Here is a 20122-nt window from a genome sequence, read left to right as displayed (position 1 = left end):
GGGCAACAGGAGTTAGCTGTGTTGATAAGTTTTCTACAGTCCAGTAGATGGGCAGCCAGAGTTAGCTGTGTTGGTAAGTGGTCTACGGTCCAGCAGATGGACAGCCAGAGTTAGCTGTGTTGATAAGTGGTCTACAGTCCAGTAGATGGGCAGACAGAGTTAGCTGTGTTGATAAGTGGTCTACAGTCCAACAGATGGGCAACCGGAGTTAGCTGTGTTGGTAAGTGGTCTACAGTCCAGTAGATGGGCAGCCAGAGTTAGCTGTGTTGATAAGTGGTCTACAGTCCAGCAGATGGGCAACCGGAGTTAGCTGTGTTGATAAGTGGTCTACAGTCCAGTAGATTGGCAGCCAGAGTTAGCTGTGTTGATAAGTGGTCTACAGTCCAGTAGATGGGCAGCCAGAGTTAGCTGTGTTGATAAGTGGTCTACAGTCCAGTAGATGGGCAGCCAGAGTTAGCTGTGTTGATAAGTTGTCTACAGTCCAGTAGATGGGCAGCCAAAGTTAGCTGTGTTGATAAGTTGTCTACAGTCCAGTAGATGGGCAGCCAGAGTTAGCTGTGTTGATAGCTTGTCCACAGTCCAGTAGATGGGCAGCCAGAGTTAGCTGTGTTGATAAGTGGTCTACAGTCCAGGAGATGGTCAGCTAGAGTTAGCTGTGTTGATAAGTGGTCTACAGTCCAGCAGATGGGCAACAGGAATTAGCTGTGTTGATAAGTTGTCTACGGTCCAGCAGATGGGCAACAGGAGTTAGCTGTGTTGATAAGTGGTCCACAGTCCAGTAGATGGGCAGCCAGAGTTAGCTGTGTTGATAAGTGGTCTACAGTCCAGCAGATGGGCAACCGGAGTTAGCTGTGTTGATAAGTTGTCTACGGTCCAGCAGATGGGCAACAGGAGTTAGCTGTGTTGATAAGTGGTCTACAGTCCAGTAGATGGGCAGCCAGAGTTAGCTGTGTTGATAAGTGGTCTACAGTCCAGTAGATGGGCAGCCAGAGTTAGCTATCGATGCACATTTTGTGAAAGGCATGATGCACGTGCAAACCTCAAAGGTAGGTCCTATAAATGCACACCATGACATTTTGCCATCACTTGCCTACACAATGCCACAGTTAACGCAAGATCAGCGTAATGAAGCAATGGGGATGTTAAATATTGGTCGTACCTAAGAACAAGTTGCTGCTCATTTCCATTGCCATCAAACGACAATATCGAGATTACATGAGCGGTTGAGAACCACAGGCAGCGTAAGGGACCACCCTCGACCAGGTGCACCGCCTGTGACGTCACAGAGACAAGATCGTCAAATCGTTAACAGACACCTCAGAAATCGCTTCACGTCTGCCAGGTCAACGGCAAATGCAACCATTGGTCTCCGTGGAAGACACATCAGTGACCGTACAGTGCGTCGTCGTCTTGCTGCCAGGAATTTGAGGTGTCGATGACCCTACCGTGGACAAATTTTGACTCAGGCACACAGGCAAGCATGGCAGGTAATCTCGGTGGTAGATATTGGAGACAAGTTGTTTTTTCTGATGAATCACGTTTCACAGTCAGCTACCCTGATGGACGTTTACGTGTATACCGACACCAACATGAACGATTTACACAACCATGTGTTATTGAACGTGATCGGTTTGGAGGTGGAGGTGTTATGTTTTTGCAAATTTCCCCTCGGATCTTGTTGTTATTCAGGGGAACCTTAATGCAAGACGTTACATCGACAACGTTCTACAGCCTGTTCTGCTACCATTACTGACTCAACATGGTTTATGTCGCCATGTCTTTCAACATGACAATGCAAGGCCTCACACTGCCAGGATAACAAATGCCTTCTTGCAACAGAACAACGTTAATGTGTTGGACTGGCCTGCAAGGTCCCCAGATTTGAACTCTATAGAACATTTGTGGGATGAACCTAGCCCGTGTCCGACGTCAACAAAATCCTCCACAGATGGTTCCACAACTGACTCAAGCTCTTCTGCATCATTGGAGACGTATTCCTCAGGCTGCAATTCGTCGACTGTGTCTCTCAATGCCTCGCCGGCTTCAAGCGTGCATTGCTGCACAAGGAGGACACACTCGTTATTGACACCACTCGCCTTTGACGTCATTTTCATAGACATTAATTCTTTGTCACACAGTAACTTTTCATGAAATTCATCAGTGTAATCTTTAATTAGTCATTTGTATTGATTGTTATTTGTATATTTCATTTCAGCAAAAGATTATTGACACTTAAATTTTAGTATGCGTTATTTGTGCCTCTCAGTATATTTTGATATAATTGGTATAAAAAGACACTCGGTTTAATTCTCTATATACAGTCGAACCTCATGGTTGGATGTGTCAAATTCCCTGATGTATGTATGAAAGTTTGATCATGTTTGACTTCGTCATTTGTACTTGAAAAAAGTGATGAGTAATTACAGGCTCTCCTATCTATTAGAATGAAAAGAAGCATTATCAGAATTAATGTGAGCAAGATCGTATGTACAGCTACCAAGTGTGAAGGAATAGTTTCAAATGTGATATAACATATGCTATTCACCTTCATAATTTTTTTCATATTTTGTAGACCATGAAAATATACTATTGACACTTAAGTCTCCAAGCTATATGTCTACATGAACCGTCCATGTTTGGTGCTTCAATACTTCATGTCACAATTTCGCACATGTACAGAGGTAAAGCACTCATAAGACTACCAGGCGAAAGTTTCCCTCCTCTCACCTTTTCATCATGTTCATCAAATGGTTCGTCTCGGACACTGATTTTGTTAATGGCCTGTGCTACCCCTATGACCTCCCCATCACTGTCCTTGATGGCCATACAGAGTATACTCCTGGTCTTGTAGGCCATCTGGACATCAATATCACTGTTGAAGCGAGGATCCTGAAATAAATAAATTAAGTGTCATTGTCAGAATTATCAATATGCAGGAATTATCAAATACATGACCAAAATGTAACAATACAGAAAAGCAACACTACATGAGAATCCTGGGATAAGAGCTCAAGCATGTGCTGAACGTGTATGCTGAACAATCTGGATAGTCCTGTAAAATGGGGGGTTCTTGGTTACCAAAACATGTCTGTCAGCAACTGCTCAACTAATGCTGTTGGACAATTTGAAGCAAGTGACTGACTTGGGACTGCTTCATACAACAATGTCATTTGTGGAAAAACAGCATTCTCCAAACAGCCAGAGGTGTTGTTTTGATGTAACAACTGAGATATCAGTGGTGTTAAGCATGTTCAGGATGGCCGAACCAGTGATGGAGAACTGGGTGCCATTGTACGAAATAACCTTAGCGCTACGACTGTCGTAAGTCTATGTTGAGGTAAGAGAGTTACAATCACCTTAGCGCTAAGATCGCTTTGTATAACGGCACCCTGTTCTGTTCAGCGATGAGTCAACATTTATGCTGCATTGAGGTAGATAGGACAGCTCGAGTGTACTGAGACCTCCATGAATGTGGTGCCACAAACTGCATACAGGACATCAGCACATTGGTATTTCCAGAGAAATGTCTGGTGACTTAAGCCTAAGTCACACTTGCGTTAAATAACATACTTATGCGTAGAAAAATCTTACATAGTGTAACGTATCCATACATGGTTCATCGTAGCTGTCCGTGGCTATCTGTGTTCATAACGTAGCAATTAACGTGAAAAAAACATACTTAGGGATCTATCTGTTGTGCATGCACAACAGAGAGCCACGTAAGCTGACAATTTTGTTAACGTAGTAGTAACTTAGTTTAATGTAGCTAGATGTAGTTTGCCGTAGTTATAACCATAGTCTACTGTAGCCAAACGTAACGAACATCGTAGTTATCAAGGCATAAAATATCTACGAACAACATGGTAAACTACATCTTAGTAGGGGCACAAGTCAGTCTAACTTCGTTTAACTTCACATGACCCGGTTATACTACACTACATTTACCTTATTGACATTAAAAAACGTTTCAGTACAGTGAACTAAGTATTTGTACAGTAATCTACGTTTTGAAAATGCTATATCACGTCTTGCTAGGTGTGCTCTTAGCACATGTACAATAGTTAAACTAAGATAAACTACAGATAACTAGGCAGCAAGTATGGGTTGATACACGTGATATTTATAACCCATGATAACATCAGTCTGATCATTTGTTGTCTGAACTCTGCAGACACAACATTAGTGATAGAAGAGTAAATATGATTCGGTTCTGGGCTGTTGTCAACAAAGAGCTGCTATGTTATGCCCAGTGTCTCATGCAATTTGAAGAGGACAAAGAGAAGCAGAGAAAACAGAGAAGATGGTGGACTCGTGACTGGCTTCTGCGCAGATCAATCCATGGAAGAATTACAACTTGAGGATCCTGAAGCTTTCATGAACTTTCTGCGCTAGGACATGGCCACATCCCATGAACTGTTAGCAAGGGTAGAGGACTGTCTCACCAAGAATAGGACCCGATGGTGTGATCCTGTGTCTCCTGGACTCAAGCTGGCTTTGACATTAAGGTTCTTGGCTACTGGAGACTCATACCACTCACTGATGTTTAATTTCAGACTTGCTCACAACACCATCTCAGGGATTCTTGTTTCCGTGTGTAAATATTTTTTGTATGTCATGGAAGCCGATGTTATGAAGATTACAAGTGACAGAGCGATTTCAAGGAAGATGGCAATTTCCACATGTCTTGGGTGCTCTTGATGGCAAGCATATTGCCATCAAAAAGCCCTCGATTTCAGGCTCTGCATATAATAACTACGAGGGGCTCTGCTCCATTGTATTAATGGGCCTGGTTGATGCAGATGACAAATTCCGATGGATTCAGGTTGGAGATGTTGGGTCTAGCTTCGAAAGCCAAATATGGAACCACTGTGCCATCCACCAATCAATACAACAGGGACTCTTGGGTATACCAGATGCAGAGCCTTTACCATTTGATGTTGATATACCTTATTACATCATTGCTGATGATGCCTTTGCCGTGCAGAGTTGGCTTATGAAACTATTCTCTCACCGGGGACTGGCACAAGATGAGCTAGTATTCAATTATTGCCTTTCAAGAGCTAGCCGTGTGGTTGAGATTGCCTTTGGGATACTCGCAAACAGATTCAGGTGTCTGCTGAGCACTTTCCAGGTTCAGGTAGATACTGCATCTTTCATAGTGAGAACGTGTGTGGTGCTGCACAACTACCTGAGAGAAAGGAACCCCTCCAATGATATAATTTACATAGTAATTTCACACCTTTCTTTTCAAAATATGGTACTTGGAATTAATGATATTGAAAGAAACTCTCATGTTAAATAAAGGCATATTATAACTTAACAAGATAAAGGTGATTTGGACAGACCAATTTCTTTGAAATTTTATCTTTATCAGAATGTTACATTTGATTATGCCAAGTATGCATGTAGTAAAATAAAACTTTTTAACTATATGGCGCGTTAAAGCTGCATTACTGTTTGGTTTCAGACTAAATTCATCATCTGATTTTTCTTGATGAAATGAAACTATTTACTTCATTAAGTAGTAAAATTGTCATGTTCGAGTTTTTGATCGAAACAAATTGTCATTTTTATTATGACCACACACCCTTTTTGCACGTGCTATAAGGTATCAAAATTTATTCTTTGCAGCCAAAATGTAGAGTACGACCGAATAGTTTTGACCCTCCTTTTCATCCCTTAAATTTCAACAAAATGATCTCAGATTTTGTGTGAATACTAAGCAGAGACGTCTCTATCAAAATATTTGAAAACCTTTAAAGGGTAAGATTTGACCGATTAAATACAGTAAAGCAGCTTTGACTATATATAAGCTTCACCTTTAATTGAAATGCGGGTCTTCCAACATCTATTTTCAATTTAGATTCTATCTATATTTGAAAATAGGACCTTATTTACAGAATTTGTTTCAAATGGCCTTTTAATAGGAACAAGCAGGTTGTTTTGGTTTGTTAGCAAAACTCTCTTAGTTAATAATTTGGCTGTTTTCATTTCATATCATATCAACAACATCATATTTGTATTTTTCATTTCAACTTCATGTTTAAAATACAAACAAACATACAAAATAAAGATACAGGGAAGCATCAACAGTCTTTGATCCTCCAGGCAGTGGTGACAGTGGTTGCCAAACAGGAACAAAGGTCAATCCATTCCTCAAAACCTCCACTCTAGAATTCAAGGAAGTCCTGTAGAGAGTGTGCATGAAGACCGCTCTGACTGTCCCTGCTGCGGCTGCTGCGGTTGATAAACATGCTGCCAGCGTGGCATCCATCCCGTTGGGCACTGTTGCTGCTGTCAAACCGCAATATTTGAAGCCATCTGGTAGTCCCCACTGGTGGATGATGTGACAGGAGGGATGGTGTGTGGCTGCTGATGCTGTGTTTGCGTCTGAGATAGCAGATGTGGATGAGGTTGGGACTGTTGTTGCTGTACATGTGCCTTTGTTTGAGTCCTCGCTTCTGCCTGTACTTGCGCCAGCTGCCTCTTCCTGGACATTGCCACTCTGAGAGCTTTCTGGATCTGGGGGAGTGGCATCAACTTTATCAATATCCTGCAAGTCTTCATAGATCGGATCCTCAGCAACCCCAGAAACATCTGGAACCTGGGGATTCTCATGAACCTCAGCAACCTCAGCAATGTCAGAAGCTGGGGTTTGACCTCTCCTGTTTCTTGTTTTCCTCCTAGCTAGACTGTAGTTAAGCTAACCCTAACTAAGACCAAAATGACGAAAGGAATGAAATATATATGTGATTTGTCAGGAATTCAAAAGTGAAAGAGTGATGAAAACCACGTCTCTTGATATACCCTGTACTTTTTGCGCGAAATGGGTGTTGTTTACCCTAGTTTAACGTAATGATACGCTTTTAAATGTAGTTCAACGTACCTGAATGTACTAGCTACTGTACTTTACTGTAGTCTAATGTAGCTTAACGTAGGAATACGTAGATAATGTGTAGCACCCTTTTTGTACTTCAATGTTGTTCACTCTAGTACAACATACTTGTCTGTAATTTGACGGACATTTCCCTGGTAACACTTTGATATAGAAACGTTGTTCAACGTAGTCAAGCTTTTTTTGACATATTTCGACATGTTAGTGTTATTTTGGCTACGTTGATATCCCTAAGGATAACTACAGCTACTAACGCAAGTGTGAATGCTGCTTTAGCGAACCAAGAAAGAATGTTAACATTGTTCTGTTGGATGAACTGCTGAACAACCCATGATTTATGTGGTCAAGTGTTATCTTGTTGCAGAATGACACCTTGGCCGTGACGTTGAAGAAATGGCTGAATGACTGGAGACAGACCGCGGTAGTAAAATAACGGAGGTCAGCAAACCCGTGAGTCGTCTAACAGTGAAAACGTAACTTCCCACGAGAAACTTAAGATACTGTCTCTTAATGTGTGTGGTATTAGGACAAAGCTGTTGAACCCCGATTTTGTGAACGATGTGTCCAGATACAATGTACTGTGTCTGACTGAAACTAAAACGTGTGATTTAGATGCTGTGAACATCCCAGGATTCTCAGTTCATATGAATAACAGAATTAACGTACTGAACACACGTGTATCTGGCGGGATCATTGTAGCCATCAAAGATACACTATTTGACAAGGTGAGCGTCATCGAAAAGATACATGATATTGTTTTATGGTGTAAGACACCAAGTGATTTCCTGCATGTTAATGATGACCTTATCCTAGGAACTGTGTATATACCACCAGAGCAAAGTAGATTTCATTCACCGGAAATATTTACAACACTAGAAAATGATATCATTCGTATGTCAAACTGCTCACAGTACATGTGTATTGTTGGTGATATGAATTGTCGTACTAAAAATCTTCTGGATTTTATCATTTTGGACGAATATTTATGTGACAATGATATTATTGACAAGGAATTATTGTTTTCAAATGTACAACTTCTAGTTGACAACAGTGTAAATTTAGATAAAATATCAATGGATACTGAAACAAACTGTAACGGGTATAAACTCCTGGATTTTTGTAAAAATAACGGATTGTATATTGTAAATGGGAGATTAGGCAAAGACAAGGGTATTGGTAAACTGACATGCAGAAATGCCAGTGTTGTCGATTATTGTATTGCATCAGCAGAAACATTCCCATTATTAATAGATTTTGAGGTGCTGGAGTTTGACCCGATCTCGTCCGATGTACACTGTGGCTTATCGTTAACGTTAGATTGTACAGCACAACAACTATCTCCAGTTATAGATGATGACAAGGATGTACATGTACATAAAGTTGTAAAAAGATGGGTTCCTGATAAAAGTGAAACATTTTTATGTAATATCGATAAGGTTGCCATTACCCATCAGTGTACAGAATTAGATGCATGTAAAGACCAAATAGAGCCAAATGACATTAACCAAATTGTAAATAAACTCTCTCAGACGCTGGTTACTGCGGCTTAAACTACTCTAGGTACTGTAAAAAGTTCTAGACACTCTGTACATAAGCACAAGCATAAACCCTGGTTTGATGAAAAATGTAAATCATCACTTAGATTTACCACAAGCGTAAATGTATATATGGAAGGACTAAAGACAGTAATAGCAAAGCTATGTACATTTCAGCAAGTAGAGCTTATAGTAAAACCCTAAAGAAGGCATTTAAGACATATCAAAACAAATGTGTCCAACAACTGAGGGAATGTAAGGATAGTAACCCTAAGAATTTTTGGGAAATGTTAAAATCATTTGAACCAAAGAAAACAGCAGACAAAATCAGTATGGACAAATTTTTTGAATTTTTTAAAGATCTCAATCAATGTTCTTATGATAATGACGATGTTTTTGCCAATAACATAAATTATGATAATCATGATGATATATCTTAGATTGTAGGATTACAGAAGAAGAAATTATGTCAGCGGTCCATGCATTGAAGAACAATAAGGCTTGTGGGTTGGATGGTATTTACAATGAGTACATTAAAAGCTCTATTCATGTCATGATGCCGGTTTAGGTTTTTAACCTCGTTTTTGACACTGGAGTTTTACCTGAAGCTTGGCTTGTTGGCAAAATAAAACCAATCTACAAAAACAAAGGAAACCAAGCTGACCCAGACAATTACAGAGGTACATGTATTTCTATCCTAAGCTGTTTAGGTAAATTGTTCACTACACTACTGAATAATCGTTTACAAGCTTACTCAGTTCAGACTAATCTAATAAGCGAAGCGCAAGCTGGATTTAGAAAAAAATACTCAACAATTGACAATATGTTTATTCTTAAAGCTCTCATTGATATCTATAGAAACCTTAATAAGAAGTTGTATTGTGTTTTCGTCGATTTTAGCAAAGCTTTCGATACAGTATGGAGGTGTGGTCTGTGGACAAAAATGATAAAGTCTAATATCAAAGGAAAATGTTTTAATGTCATATATAATATGTATCAAAATATCAAATCTTGTGTTTCACATAATAACAAGGTGTCAGGTTTCTTCCCATGTCAAATTGGTGTAAGACAAGGCGAAAATTTGTCACCTTTCCTGTTTGCTTTGTACCTTAATGACCTTGAACAATTTTTATCTGAAAATGACTTTGAAGGACTGCATAATGTAAATAACCTTTTAATAGATTCACTTGAACTGTAAATAAAACTTTTTCTCATTTTGTATGCCTATGATACTGTTTTAATGACCGAAAGCCCAGAAGATTTAAGAACGTGTCTCACTATATTTGAAGAATATTGTACCCTCTGGAAACTTAAAGTCAATGTTGACAAAACGAAAGTTGTTATTTTTGCCAAGCACTCCACAAATAGAATCTTCAATTTTATGTTAAATGGCTCGATTCTTCATGTTGTTAAAGAATATGTTTACCTTGGTATTTTATTTACAAACACTGGTAGATTTTGTAAGGCCCTAAAAAGACTGACAGATCAGGCATCTAGAGCAATGTATGCTGTATTTCGTAAAATTAGAATATTAGAAATTCCTATTGACTGTCAATTGAAATTATTTGATCAACTTGTTCAGCCAGTATTCTTATGTGGATCTGAGGTGTGGGGTTTTGAAAAAGCTGTTGTCATTGAACGTGTACATCTTAAATTTTGTAAATATATTCTCAAGTTAAAACAGTCAACACCCAATTACATGGTATATGGTGAACTGGGGAGGTATCCTCTCAGCATTTTCATCAAGATAAGAATGATTTCATATTGGTGCAAGCTAACATCATCACAAACTAGCCTTTCTAGTATAGTATATAAACTTATGTTTCAAATGTCCATTGCAAATCCAAATTACCATTTCCCACTATTAAAAGAAGTAAAATGTATTCTTCAAAATACAGGCTTTAATTACATTTGGTTGTCTCAAACCTTTATTAGTGTCGCTTGGTTGAAACAAAATGTGAAACATGTTCTCATTGATAATTTCCTGCAAAGATGGCGAGAATCAAAGGAAAACTCATCTAAAGGTTACTATTATAACATGTTTAAAGAGTTACCATCTCTAGAACCTTATTTCCTAGAACTACCAATCACCTTACGCATCTCTCTTGCTCGTTTTAGAACAGCAAATCATAGAGTTATCATGGTATAACATTTATACTATGTTATCCTATAATAATTAGATCTACATCAAGTGCTTTTATGAGTTATCATGATGTAATATTTATACATCATTTCATATAATTATAGTTAAGCAAGTAATACTTATCATCAGGTAAAAATGCATATATAAAATATCAGTAGTTTCAGTTATAGCTTTTTAGATAGATGCTAGCCTAAGGTAATGGGAGCGCATCTTCTAGACATACTATTCAATAAGACAAGCGTTACGTCTGCATAGTTTAATAGATTTGAATCTTTTAGATAAATGCTAGCCTAAGGTGTCAAGATCCCATCTCCCAGATAAAAGATTACCTTGAACTATTTTATTTAAGTAAATCTGTCATCACCTATATTACAATAACATTCAGGAATAAGACTCATTAAGGATTAGCCCCCATACAAGCTCGTCTATAGGGCATTAAGGATTAGCCCCAACACAAGCTCGTCTATAGGGTCACCATAATCTCTTTCAAAGCATCCAGTAAATATGTCAACAAGATTAGTGCCAGTCCAACAGGATTAACAGGATTTAGTATTCCCCTCTGTCTAGCCATCCATTTAGCATAGGGCACAACCAATCGTGTATCAACCAATCCTATTCCTTTTTATTGTTCAAATGTTTGTTAAATACATACTGTAGCAACATGATAGGGCAGAGAAGGCGTTTGACGGTGTCTAGCCGGGAGCGCCACATTTCAGAAATGGCTATTGCCGGTAGAGCCACATTTACAGCTGAGTGCATTTCACCTATTCTAGCGGGTAATTAATTAATCCGATTACCGATACCTTTAAATGAGTGTCCCACATTTAAATTACTAAGCGTGGTGTTCTTTAGAGATACCTTTAAATGAGTATCTCACATTTAAATTACTAAGCGTGGTGTTCTTTAGAGATACCTTTAAATGAGTATCTCACATTTAAATTACTAAGCGTGTTCTTTAGAGATCAAAGGCCGTCTTAATTGACATTGAGTTCATCCTGTTATTCATAACATATTTAAGTGATGTCGTGTTCACTCCATATCATAACCATGGCAAACGCACAAGTTCAAATAAAGTTCGTTGAAAGTGTCAGAGGAGGCGTACATTTATACTATGATGGCTTTAAGTTTCGGTGTAAGAGCAGTCGTGGTGAAAGAAGATACTGGTCCTGTATTGTCAAGGAGTGCACTGCAAGGATCACAACTCTGGGTGAGTTGCTCCACGCCATTGAGATCACGGGTCACCCCCACGACCCACAACCATTCGAGTTTGAGGTTGATGCCTTTAAGGCTAGACTGATGGAGAGAGCGAGGACAGAAACGACCCCTATACCCACTATCTACGGAGAGGAGATATCCAGACTACGCCAACATCATGACATCGTCTCAGATGCCCTCCTGACGCAGATACCAGCCCTGAAGTCTCTCACCACTATCCTCTACCGCCAGAGACACAAGACCTTGCCCCGCCTTCCTGACAGCTGACCCCAGATCCAGCTGGAGGAGAAGTACTCCCAGACTGAGGGAGGCGACCAGTTCCTACACCGTGTTAGTGACGACATCCTCATCTTCACTACAGACAAGAACATTGAACATTTGTGTACTGCAGACATTGTATTTTGTGATGGTACATTTTATGCCTGTCCCAAGTTGTTTGATCAGATTTATTGTTTACACGCTGAGGTGTTTGGCCATATGTTTCCATTAGTTTACTGTTTGTTGTCCAATCGAAAAAAAGAGTGTTATGTCAACATGTTTCAGTACCTATGCGATTGTGCTAGTAGAGGAGGTCTAGAGTTTGCCCCACTTACAATTCAATTGGACTTTGAACGTGCAGCTCACAATGCCGTGACTGATGTATTTCCTGGGACATTAGTTAGAGGGTGTTTCTTTCACTTCACCCAATGTATCTGGAGGAAGGTGCAGAAAGAAGGTCTGGTGATGGACTATAAGGAAGATGAGGAGGTGAAGAAGCTGGTGAGAAGAGCTGCTGCCCTCCCTCTAGTACCTCGTGACAAAGTGGATGATGTGTGGCTTGATGCCATTGCTGACTCTCCTGCTGGCCCTAAAGTGACTGCTTTCATGGACTACGTGACAACCAGTTGGGTTCAAGGACAGGCCTTCATGCCAGAGATTTGGAACCATTTCGAAAACCAAGGCCACCGTACCAACAATCACCTGGAAGGGTGGCACAACAAGATAAAGAAACTTGCCAAGAAGTGCCACCCGAACATCTACGAGGTAGTGAAGCTATTTCAGCGAGAGCAGTCCCTCAAAGAGGTTGCAGTCCTGAGACTCTCTCACCAGTGGTCAGAACCTTCACGAAGAAAGAAGTACAAGGCAATCGATGCACGTATTGCGTCCCTCAAGATCCAGCTCCTGAACCAACACCTGAGTGAGATGGAATATGCTGACCACGTGGGCGACCTCCTTCATCTGCAGTTATGATCCATTATGATATTCATATGCTATTCATATTCATCAATGTAAAGTTCAGATGAATATGTTATCCTTGTTGAATAAGAAATGATAAAACAAGACTTGTTTTGTTATATACGGTAACCTGTTAGAATCACAAAGCATGTTTTGACAGCATAGCCGTGAGAGCCACATTATACAATCACGCAACCATAACCATTGCCGGGAGCGCCACATCAATTTGGGCTATCTATTTTCGAAATGTGGCTTTGCCGGCCTGTAACCCGTTTGACTCTCTTACCAAGCAGACCTCTCTCCCACAGCCCAGAGGGTTGTACTGACTCTCTGTGGCACCCTCAGCTATTTTTCTAATTATATTGTAAATTGTTAATTGTTCTTGTAAATAAAATTGTGATTAGTCTCCAGTGACTCCGGCTCTTTGCTGACTAATTCCCCAAGAAATCCAGCATGCCATTTGGAAGGTATTGTTCTCACAGAACAGTCCATGATAGATTACCCATTGAAACAGGAAGATGGTATAATATTGTAAGAGAGGAAAGAAAATGTACATTGTGTAAAAATTTGATATGTGATGAAATGCACTTTTTATTAGAATGTCCAAAACTCTCAGAAACTAGAAACATGTTTTTGCCTCAATAGTACTGTATGTATCCTTCTGCCGTAAAATTCTCTCATTTGATGTCCATTACTTATAAGCCAACTCTATTAAAGCTGGCGAGTTCTATAAGATCATGTATGGAAATGTTCCACTGACATGTTTTCTCCTATTGTATCTAATTCCTGTATCCAATTACATCTCTCTATCACTGCCGTGATTTACGAGAATAAACATCATTCATTCATGCATCCTGTTACGCAAGTGAGTCAGCTGTATATAATATTCTTGTTAGGGGTTATAACTCTTGGACTTCAGAACTTGGTCATTAAATGACATCATGGAACGGGCAAGTGCAGAAATTGTCTTTTCAATGATAGTTAAAGTTCCTAGCAACATTTTGTTCGGATCATCCAACTTCAAGCATTCCAATTAGTCATCCCTCACTGATCCTGTGTTGACACTATATGGTGATAAAAAGTGTTTATTGTATATCTGGACTTTCATTGTCATCAATTAGATTAATTTTATTCAGATTTTGTGAACAATAATTACTGTGAAATCATGTGTAAACTGATCGACAGATTGCAAAACTTACTGTTATTTACAGCAAAAACAAACAGATTGCTGCTATTGATGTCTTGCAAGGAACATTAGTTGACAGAGAATGGATACATAGATCATAATTGCCATACTTTGACTTGTTAAAAGGCATATTTATAATAGTTTGACTTTCATATGTCAACATATTGTTTTCGTGAACAAAATCTTTCAGTGCTTTCCAATTACATCTTAAAACCATTTGATCAGCCAAGCAGTATAAGAAAAGATGTATCTAAAACCATGGTGGAAAGTGCAAAGGTCATCAGGGGTCACATGGTCATGAACGATTCAGTTAGTCCATCACAAGAAAGAGACCTCTCTTTGAAGGGTTGTAGTTCAATAGCCTTTGCTTACATAATGACCAAAGCATGTCATTTACATTTTAGTGAAAAAAGCAAACTTTACAAATGACCTTCACTGAAACCATAAGTTTATATGTAGATCACTGAAAACCTTCTCCAATGTCAGCCCTGCTGTAAGGGAGACAAGTACCAAGTTCAATAAACCAACAGTAAAAATGTTTTCAGGCTGTTGAGGTTGACCTTTGACATGACAAAACGTGTCAAAACACTTGCCCTATTAAGGAGCTATGCATCCTGTGATATTCCTAATAACAATCGTCATGTGGTTTCAAAAACGAAGTGTGGCAGCAGTGGTGAAATTCAGGCAAAACGTTAAAGCATCCCCATTTACCTTTGGGTTGCTTGGCAGGCACGTCTACCCAAGGCAAGGGCATTACCTGACTAGAAAAGTCCATTTCTTCATTGAAGAAACATTTTCTAGCTTTAAGTTGTTGTTTACTTGTTTACATATCTAGCAAAAATATTTTAATAAATGTAAAGAGTTCTTCAAGATTTGAATAATTATTTTTGAATAGTACTTGCTAGGTCATAGACACCTTAAGTAAAGCATACACACATCACCGATGATTTTCAACCCCTTAATTAATTATATCCTCTAATAATGACCAAATAAAACATTTCTTACATTGTGCTATCACAATAAATGGATGACATAAAATACAATACTGTATTTAATATATCATATCTATCATTGTTCTGATGATTTGTACCTATCCTCAGAGACAAACTGCAGCACAGCTGGCTAACATCTCACAACACAGGCGATGTGGCTGGCTCCCAATGTGCATGAAAAAGTCCCATTAAGACGGACTCCCTGGCAGCCTATAATTGCACATGGAGGCACACACCTGCCCTGTATGTAAACACATAACATTCTATGCCTGTCTTCATTAGAAATCTCATTCAATTGCACATGATGTGTAAGAAATCGGGCTGTTCAATTGCCACTGCCTAACATCAAGACAGAATCAGCCACACTTGAAGAGAAAGAACCCACTTTTATTAGAAAGCTGCAGGCATGTCATGTTGGCAAATTTGGAAATTGTAAATATATGTGACTGTGTGTTGAATCTGATTACTGCTGTATTCATAAAACTTATCTCTTACTAAACACGATTATTCAGTTACAAAATGTGAAAAATATTGTAGAATGTTTCCGAGTTACTTGGGTCATTAAGACGAGTACTAGTAGTGCAATTGTAAAGTTATTGATGCAGTTGTTCATTAGAACAATTGTCAAGTCCTGCGATTGCACACAAAACAGAAACACATAATTATTATTAATGAATGACATAAGCACTTTAATGAAATAATATTACTATATTTGACCGGTCTTTCATTTATCTACCACTTGATGTGGTAGTTCTTACAACATGTGTCCTTGTTGTAGAGGTTACAGGGCCAGACACACTGATGCTGAGATAATCCCAAACAGTCACCTGGACTGCTAGATGACCAAAGCAAGGCCCTAACACTGCGCATAATTCTGAGAATACTACCTCCAATACATCAGAGCTAATACTCCAGCAATTTGGCAAACACCACACTAACAAATCCTAAAAGCTTCTGTCAGCCATCCAAACCAGTTTTTAGGCAAACCATTCTTGTGAAAAAGCCTTTGCACATGGCAGAAAACGTCACATCTACTTCATGCACCTTTATCAGATAGAAGGGAGGGGGGACTTTCAGATGTTGTGGACCAAAACTACCCACCAGTCAGGTTAACCAGATAGCATCTTGAGCGGAGGAAAATGGGAGACCACAGACCTTCCTGTCCGATGACGCCACACAAGGTAGAGTAGGAGTGATATGCAGTCATGGAACGGTAAAAGTAGAAAAAGGCTGACAGCTAAGTTCTCGATTCCGACACAAGTAACTGGAAGATGAATACTGGGCCCCCTAGTCTGGGGGAATAACTACGAGAAGAGGTCGCAGGCACAGTTCCGAGGTGTAATCAGGTTTGCCTGGGGTTGGTGATTCATTGCGCTACCACTTGGAGATCAAAACTGTAAACCCCTTGCACATCCTCAAGTGCCACATCTCGGAGATAATGACTGGCGACCACAGTATCCGAGCGCCAGAAACAACCCTCCATAATACATTGAATGGAACAATTGCGGTGAAGAGCCATAGTCGAAGCGACAGCGCGAATCTCATGAGGGTTGTTGACTCTAGGCAGGTCTGCTAGTTCATACGCCTGCAGTATGTTGGAGCGCAGCCACAGTGTGATAGTGTTTCGACTGACTTCTGTTTTGAATGAAAGCGGGACAGGAATAGATAGTCGTGTCAGAGATCGACGTTGTATCTTGAATCGACAAAGGAAAACTTTTAAAGCATGCACTGGGCACTAAAGTAGTTCCTCCCCGTCTCCGATAAAGGGTGAATGATGAAAGATCTGTCTGGCTGTCCTTGGAGTTGATTTTTTGCGATGAAATTCCAGCACAGCCCAAGGTTGCCTCCATTCTCGAACCGTACTCAGGAGATGTTGAGGGTGAGTAACTTGTTGAATTGAGCCACTGTAGCCAAGCTAGTAGAAATACCGTCTTGTTGTTAAGATTGAAGAAAGACTATTCGAGTTGAGTGGTTCAAAGGGAGCAGTAAGGCGTGAATTTAGCACCACGCTTAAATCCTATGCAGGTGGACGAAACTTGGCATATTGATCCTCCAGTCGCAATGACTGCAAAAGTGATTGAAGTTTCTGGGATCTTAGTGATTTTGTAATCTGTGTGATCTGCCAGCACCAAATTGAGGGCTCCCAAATATGTAGTAATTGTACTGTTCTCAAGGAGATGTTTATTGCAGATATGGAAGAGAAATTCAGCCATGAATTGTGGAGACGCCGACATTTGCAAAAAGATTCAAAGGAAATCCATATATCATCATATAGGGAGCATGTCGAGGGTCTATCAGCTAAGGCAAAAGCCTTCGCCGCTCTGGTTGAATAAACTTCGGCACTTAGGGCCCGGTGTAGATGTGCCAGGCCTGTAGACGAAACTTGTCTGGCGCCAGAGGTGGCAACTGACTGTGAGGGTGTATCAACAGTTGTGGCCACACCGGGAGTTCTGTGTTACTATCTGTGAGGTTTCAAAAGACTACGAACCAATTCCAAGCTGGCCACCAAGGCACGATCAAAAGTAGTGACAGATTCTGTGTGTTTGGTCTTTTGTAGGACACTGGAATGTAGTACAGGTGGCGGAAAAGTGTACGCTTTTAGGTCTGTCCAGAGAATACTGAAGGCATCGACCGCCCAGGCCAGCGAATCTGGGACCGGGGATATGAAGGTCCGGAGCTGGTAATTCTGGTTGGTGGATATAAGTTGAGGGCCGGATCTCTGGCAAACCAGGGTGAAGGTTTCGGGGTTGAGCATCCACCTTGTTGGGGCCACTTTGTCCAATCTGGGGAGGGCGTCCAACAGGATATTTCTAATTAGGGATATCCTGGATGATAAACCTCTTGTGTAGTTGGTCCACAAGCTGAAAAAACAGAAGGTTTGTGACTGCAGGGACGATGAGTGAGGGGTCCCCTGGTTGTGCAGACACAAAACAACTGTCATGTTGTCCGTGGATACAGCAAGCACTTAGCCCTAAAGCCGGTACTTCCAGTGGCAGATGGCCAGGATTAATTCCAAATTGTTTATGTGCCATTTGAGTTGCTCGTTTGACCACAGCCCAGAGGCAGTCTGATCCTTCAGGTGTGCCTTCCATCCCTGTCGTGATGCATCGACGAACAGGTGGAGGGAGAGCTTGTGCACTGTCCAGGAGACGCTGTCGCAAACATTCAATCTCACTGTCCCCTGCGTGTTAGATCCTGAGCCGACTTGAGAAGGTCCAACAACACCTGCCACTGCCGTAGAGTGCAAGCTTGGGGAAGGGCCGATAGTAAATGGTGTTGAATTTTTTGCCACCTGTCGTCTGGTACTAGGAGGAGATCCTGGTCCATGCAAAACAGGCCGCCTATGAATTGGAGCTCGCAAGAAGGGGTGAGTTCTGATGGGATTGATTTTCTCATCACGCGCAAAGCTGGGGACATGTGCCTGAGTTTCCGTTATAGTACCATTGAACAGCGAGAAAGTGCTCTTGGGTTGACATAAGAGTCCCAATCCGTGAGGGCAAGGTAACTCAAATGCCTGGTGGTGATGATCTCCACCAAGGCTGGCCGGAGTTGATTGTATAAATGGTCAATCTGATGCTCCAGAAACGACATCATGGTCCTCAAATGATGGATTCTGAAGTGATTATCCTCTGAGAGATCTTAGTCAATGGCTCTGGTAGAGGAGGCCAAAACGGATAAAGGTTTGAGTAATCTCCTAATTTCTGTTTTGATGAATTTTAGTCGGTTATCGGGCATACAAAGAATTGTGGACCCAGAGGAGCCTGTCACATGATGTAGGTCATCGTCCAATGCATGTGAATTGTCAGCGACTGCAAAGTCATGGATGGGAAAATCAAGGTTCCTATAAATGCCAGAGTGAGTGATCTACGGATTTAATCCATAAGCTTAGGGTGCGGTGGAATGGATGTTGGGGAGGACCAAATAGTCTCCCCATTATTGACATAGAACCAGCGAATGGAGTGATGGAGGTCTGGTACCTGGTTAAGGCCCAAGTGGGAATTATGCTCCAAAGCCGATGAATAAATTGATAAGTCAGCTGAGCCTGCCGAGGAGTTTGAATTAAAGCACAAGACATGTAAACACGACAGCGTGGCTAAACAAGATGGCGGGAGGTACAACACACCAGGACCTCTCACAGCTCTGTCTCCAAGGTCAAGAAAATAGCAGTAGAAGCATTAAGTAGTAATGAAGGATAAGATAAAAAATTATTAAAGTTATCTTATACCCTAGCATTCTTTGGTGCCAAATTCATCCAGTGCCTTTGACCTTCAGTGTCATCCAATCATCCCAGGGCTCTACAAGAGATGTGTCACCAACATATGTCAACATAGATCATAAGCATGTGATTGACAAAATGAATTGGGGTGACATGAGGCTGCTTAATAAATTTATGCATAATTTCCATGAGAGTGAGTGAGTGAGTTGGGTTTAATGCCGCTTTTAACAGTATTTTCAGTTATATCACGGTGTGTCAGTTTATTGTGGGAGGACATGATTTTGTTCCAATCTGATGAAAAACATCTTGCAACAATGTAATTTATGTGTCAGCAAAACTTTTTTCAACAGCCTGAAGCATTTTTTATTTTTTTCAAGAATTATCGGGGGCAATTTATATTTTTCAATAAGATCCCCGATTATCAACTGGTCGGTACCTAAGTACAGTGAATCCAGAAGGGGAATAGTTATATTCTGTCAAAAATGCCCAGTATTATATGTTGTCAACTGTGTCAACATGTACATGCAAACATAAGACATCCAGGTTACTGCCTCTGATTATATCTGCTGTCTCAAACAATCAATACAAACACATGAAGGTCCAGCGTACATGCACTGTACTTGGCTGATTACATTTTAGGGTCAACTCTAACTACCCTTCAACATCTCTCTTAAATATACGGATATAAAATCGATAATGATCGTTTGAAGCAGAAAATAGCTAAA

The 20122-nt window shown here is 40.4% G+C and overlaps 3 protein-coding genes across 4 annotated transcripts in view; 2 read left to right on the top strand and 1 right to left on the bottom strand.

Moving 5' to 3' along the window:
• The window catches only part of LOC139468129 (dual 3',5'-cyclic-AMP and -GMP phosphodiesterase 11-like), a 154654-nt gene that overhangs the window by 61600 nt on the left and 72932 nt on the right, over positions 1 to 20122 (bottom strand). For both annotated transcript variants that reach the window (XM_071249890.1, XM_071249891.1), the window contains exon 2: positions 2728 to 2889. In XM_071249890.1, coding sequence (XP_071105991.1) covers positions 2728 to 2889 — 162 coding nt within the window. The remainder of the gene's footprint in view (positions 1 to 2727; positions 2890 to 20122) is intronic.
• LOC139468961 (uncharacterized) lies at positions 3257 to 8900 on the top strand. The gene is made up of 5 exons (XM_071251106.1): positions 3257 to 3321; positions 4172 to 4303; positions 6481 to 6653; positions 7937 to 8430; positions 8538 to 8900. Exons 1-5 carry the CDS (start codon positions 3257 to 3259, stop codon positions 8868 to 8870), a joined length of 1197 nt encoding a protein of 398 aa, XP_071107207.1. The 3' UTR covers positions 8871 to 8900.
• Positions 9475 to 10579, top strand: LOC139468958 (uncharacterized). Its single transcript, XM_071251101.1, has one exon. It carries the CDS (start codon positions 9671 to 9673, stop codon positions 10577 to 10579), a length of 909 nt encoding a protein of 302 aa, XP_071107202.1. The 5' UTR covers positions 9475 to 9670.

The sequence above is a fragment of the Haliotis cracherodii genome, unplaced genomic scaffold (assembly GCF_022045235.1).
Source record: "Haliotis cracherodii isolate W230 unplaced genomic scaffold, xgHalCrac1.p SCAF_2, whole genome shotgun sequence".
Classification (NCBI taxonomy): Eukaryota; Metazoa; Mollusca; class Gastropoda; order Lepetellida; family Haliotidae; genus Haliotis; species Haliotis cracherodii.
Note: the sequence above shows the minus strand (reverse complement) of the source record. Positions and strands in the feature narration are given on the sequence as shown.

Coding starts and splice junctions, on each gene's coding strand:
- LOC139468961 (XM_071251106.1), top strand. CDS start 3,257: ATGGCCGAACCAGTGATGGAGAACTGGGTGCCATTGTACGAAATAACC. Junction 3,322..4,171: donor ACCTTAGCGCTACGACTGTC/GTAAGTCTATGT, acceptor TGAACTCTGCAG/ACACAACATTAGTGATAGAA. Junction 6,654..7,936: donor CAGCAATGTCAGAAGCTGGG/GTTTGACCTCTC, acceptor TACAACTTCTAG/TTGACAACAGTGTAAATTTA.
- LOC139468958 (XM_071251101.1), top strand. CDS start 9,671: ATGACCGAAAGCCCAGAAGATTTAAGAACGTGTCTCACTATATTTGAA.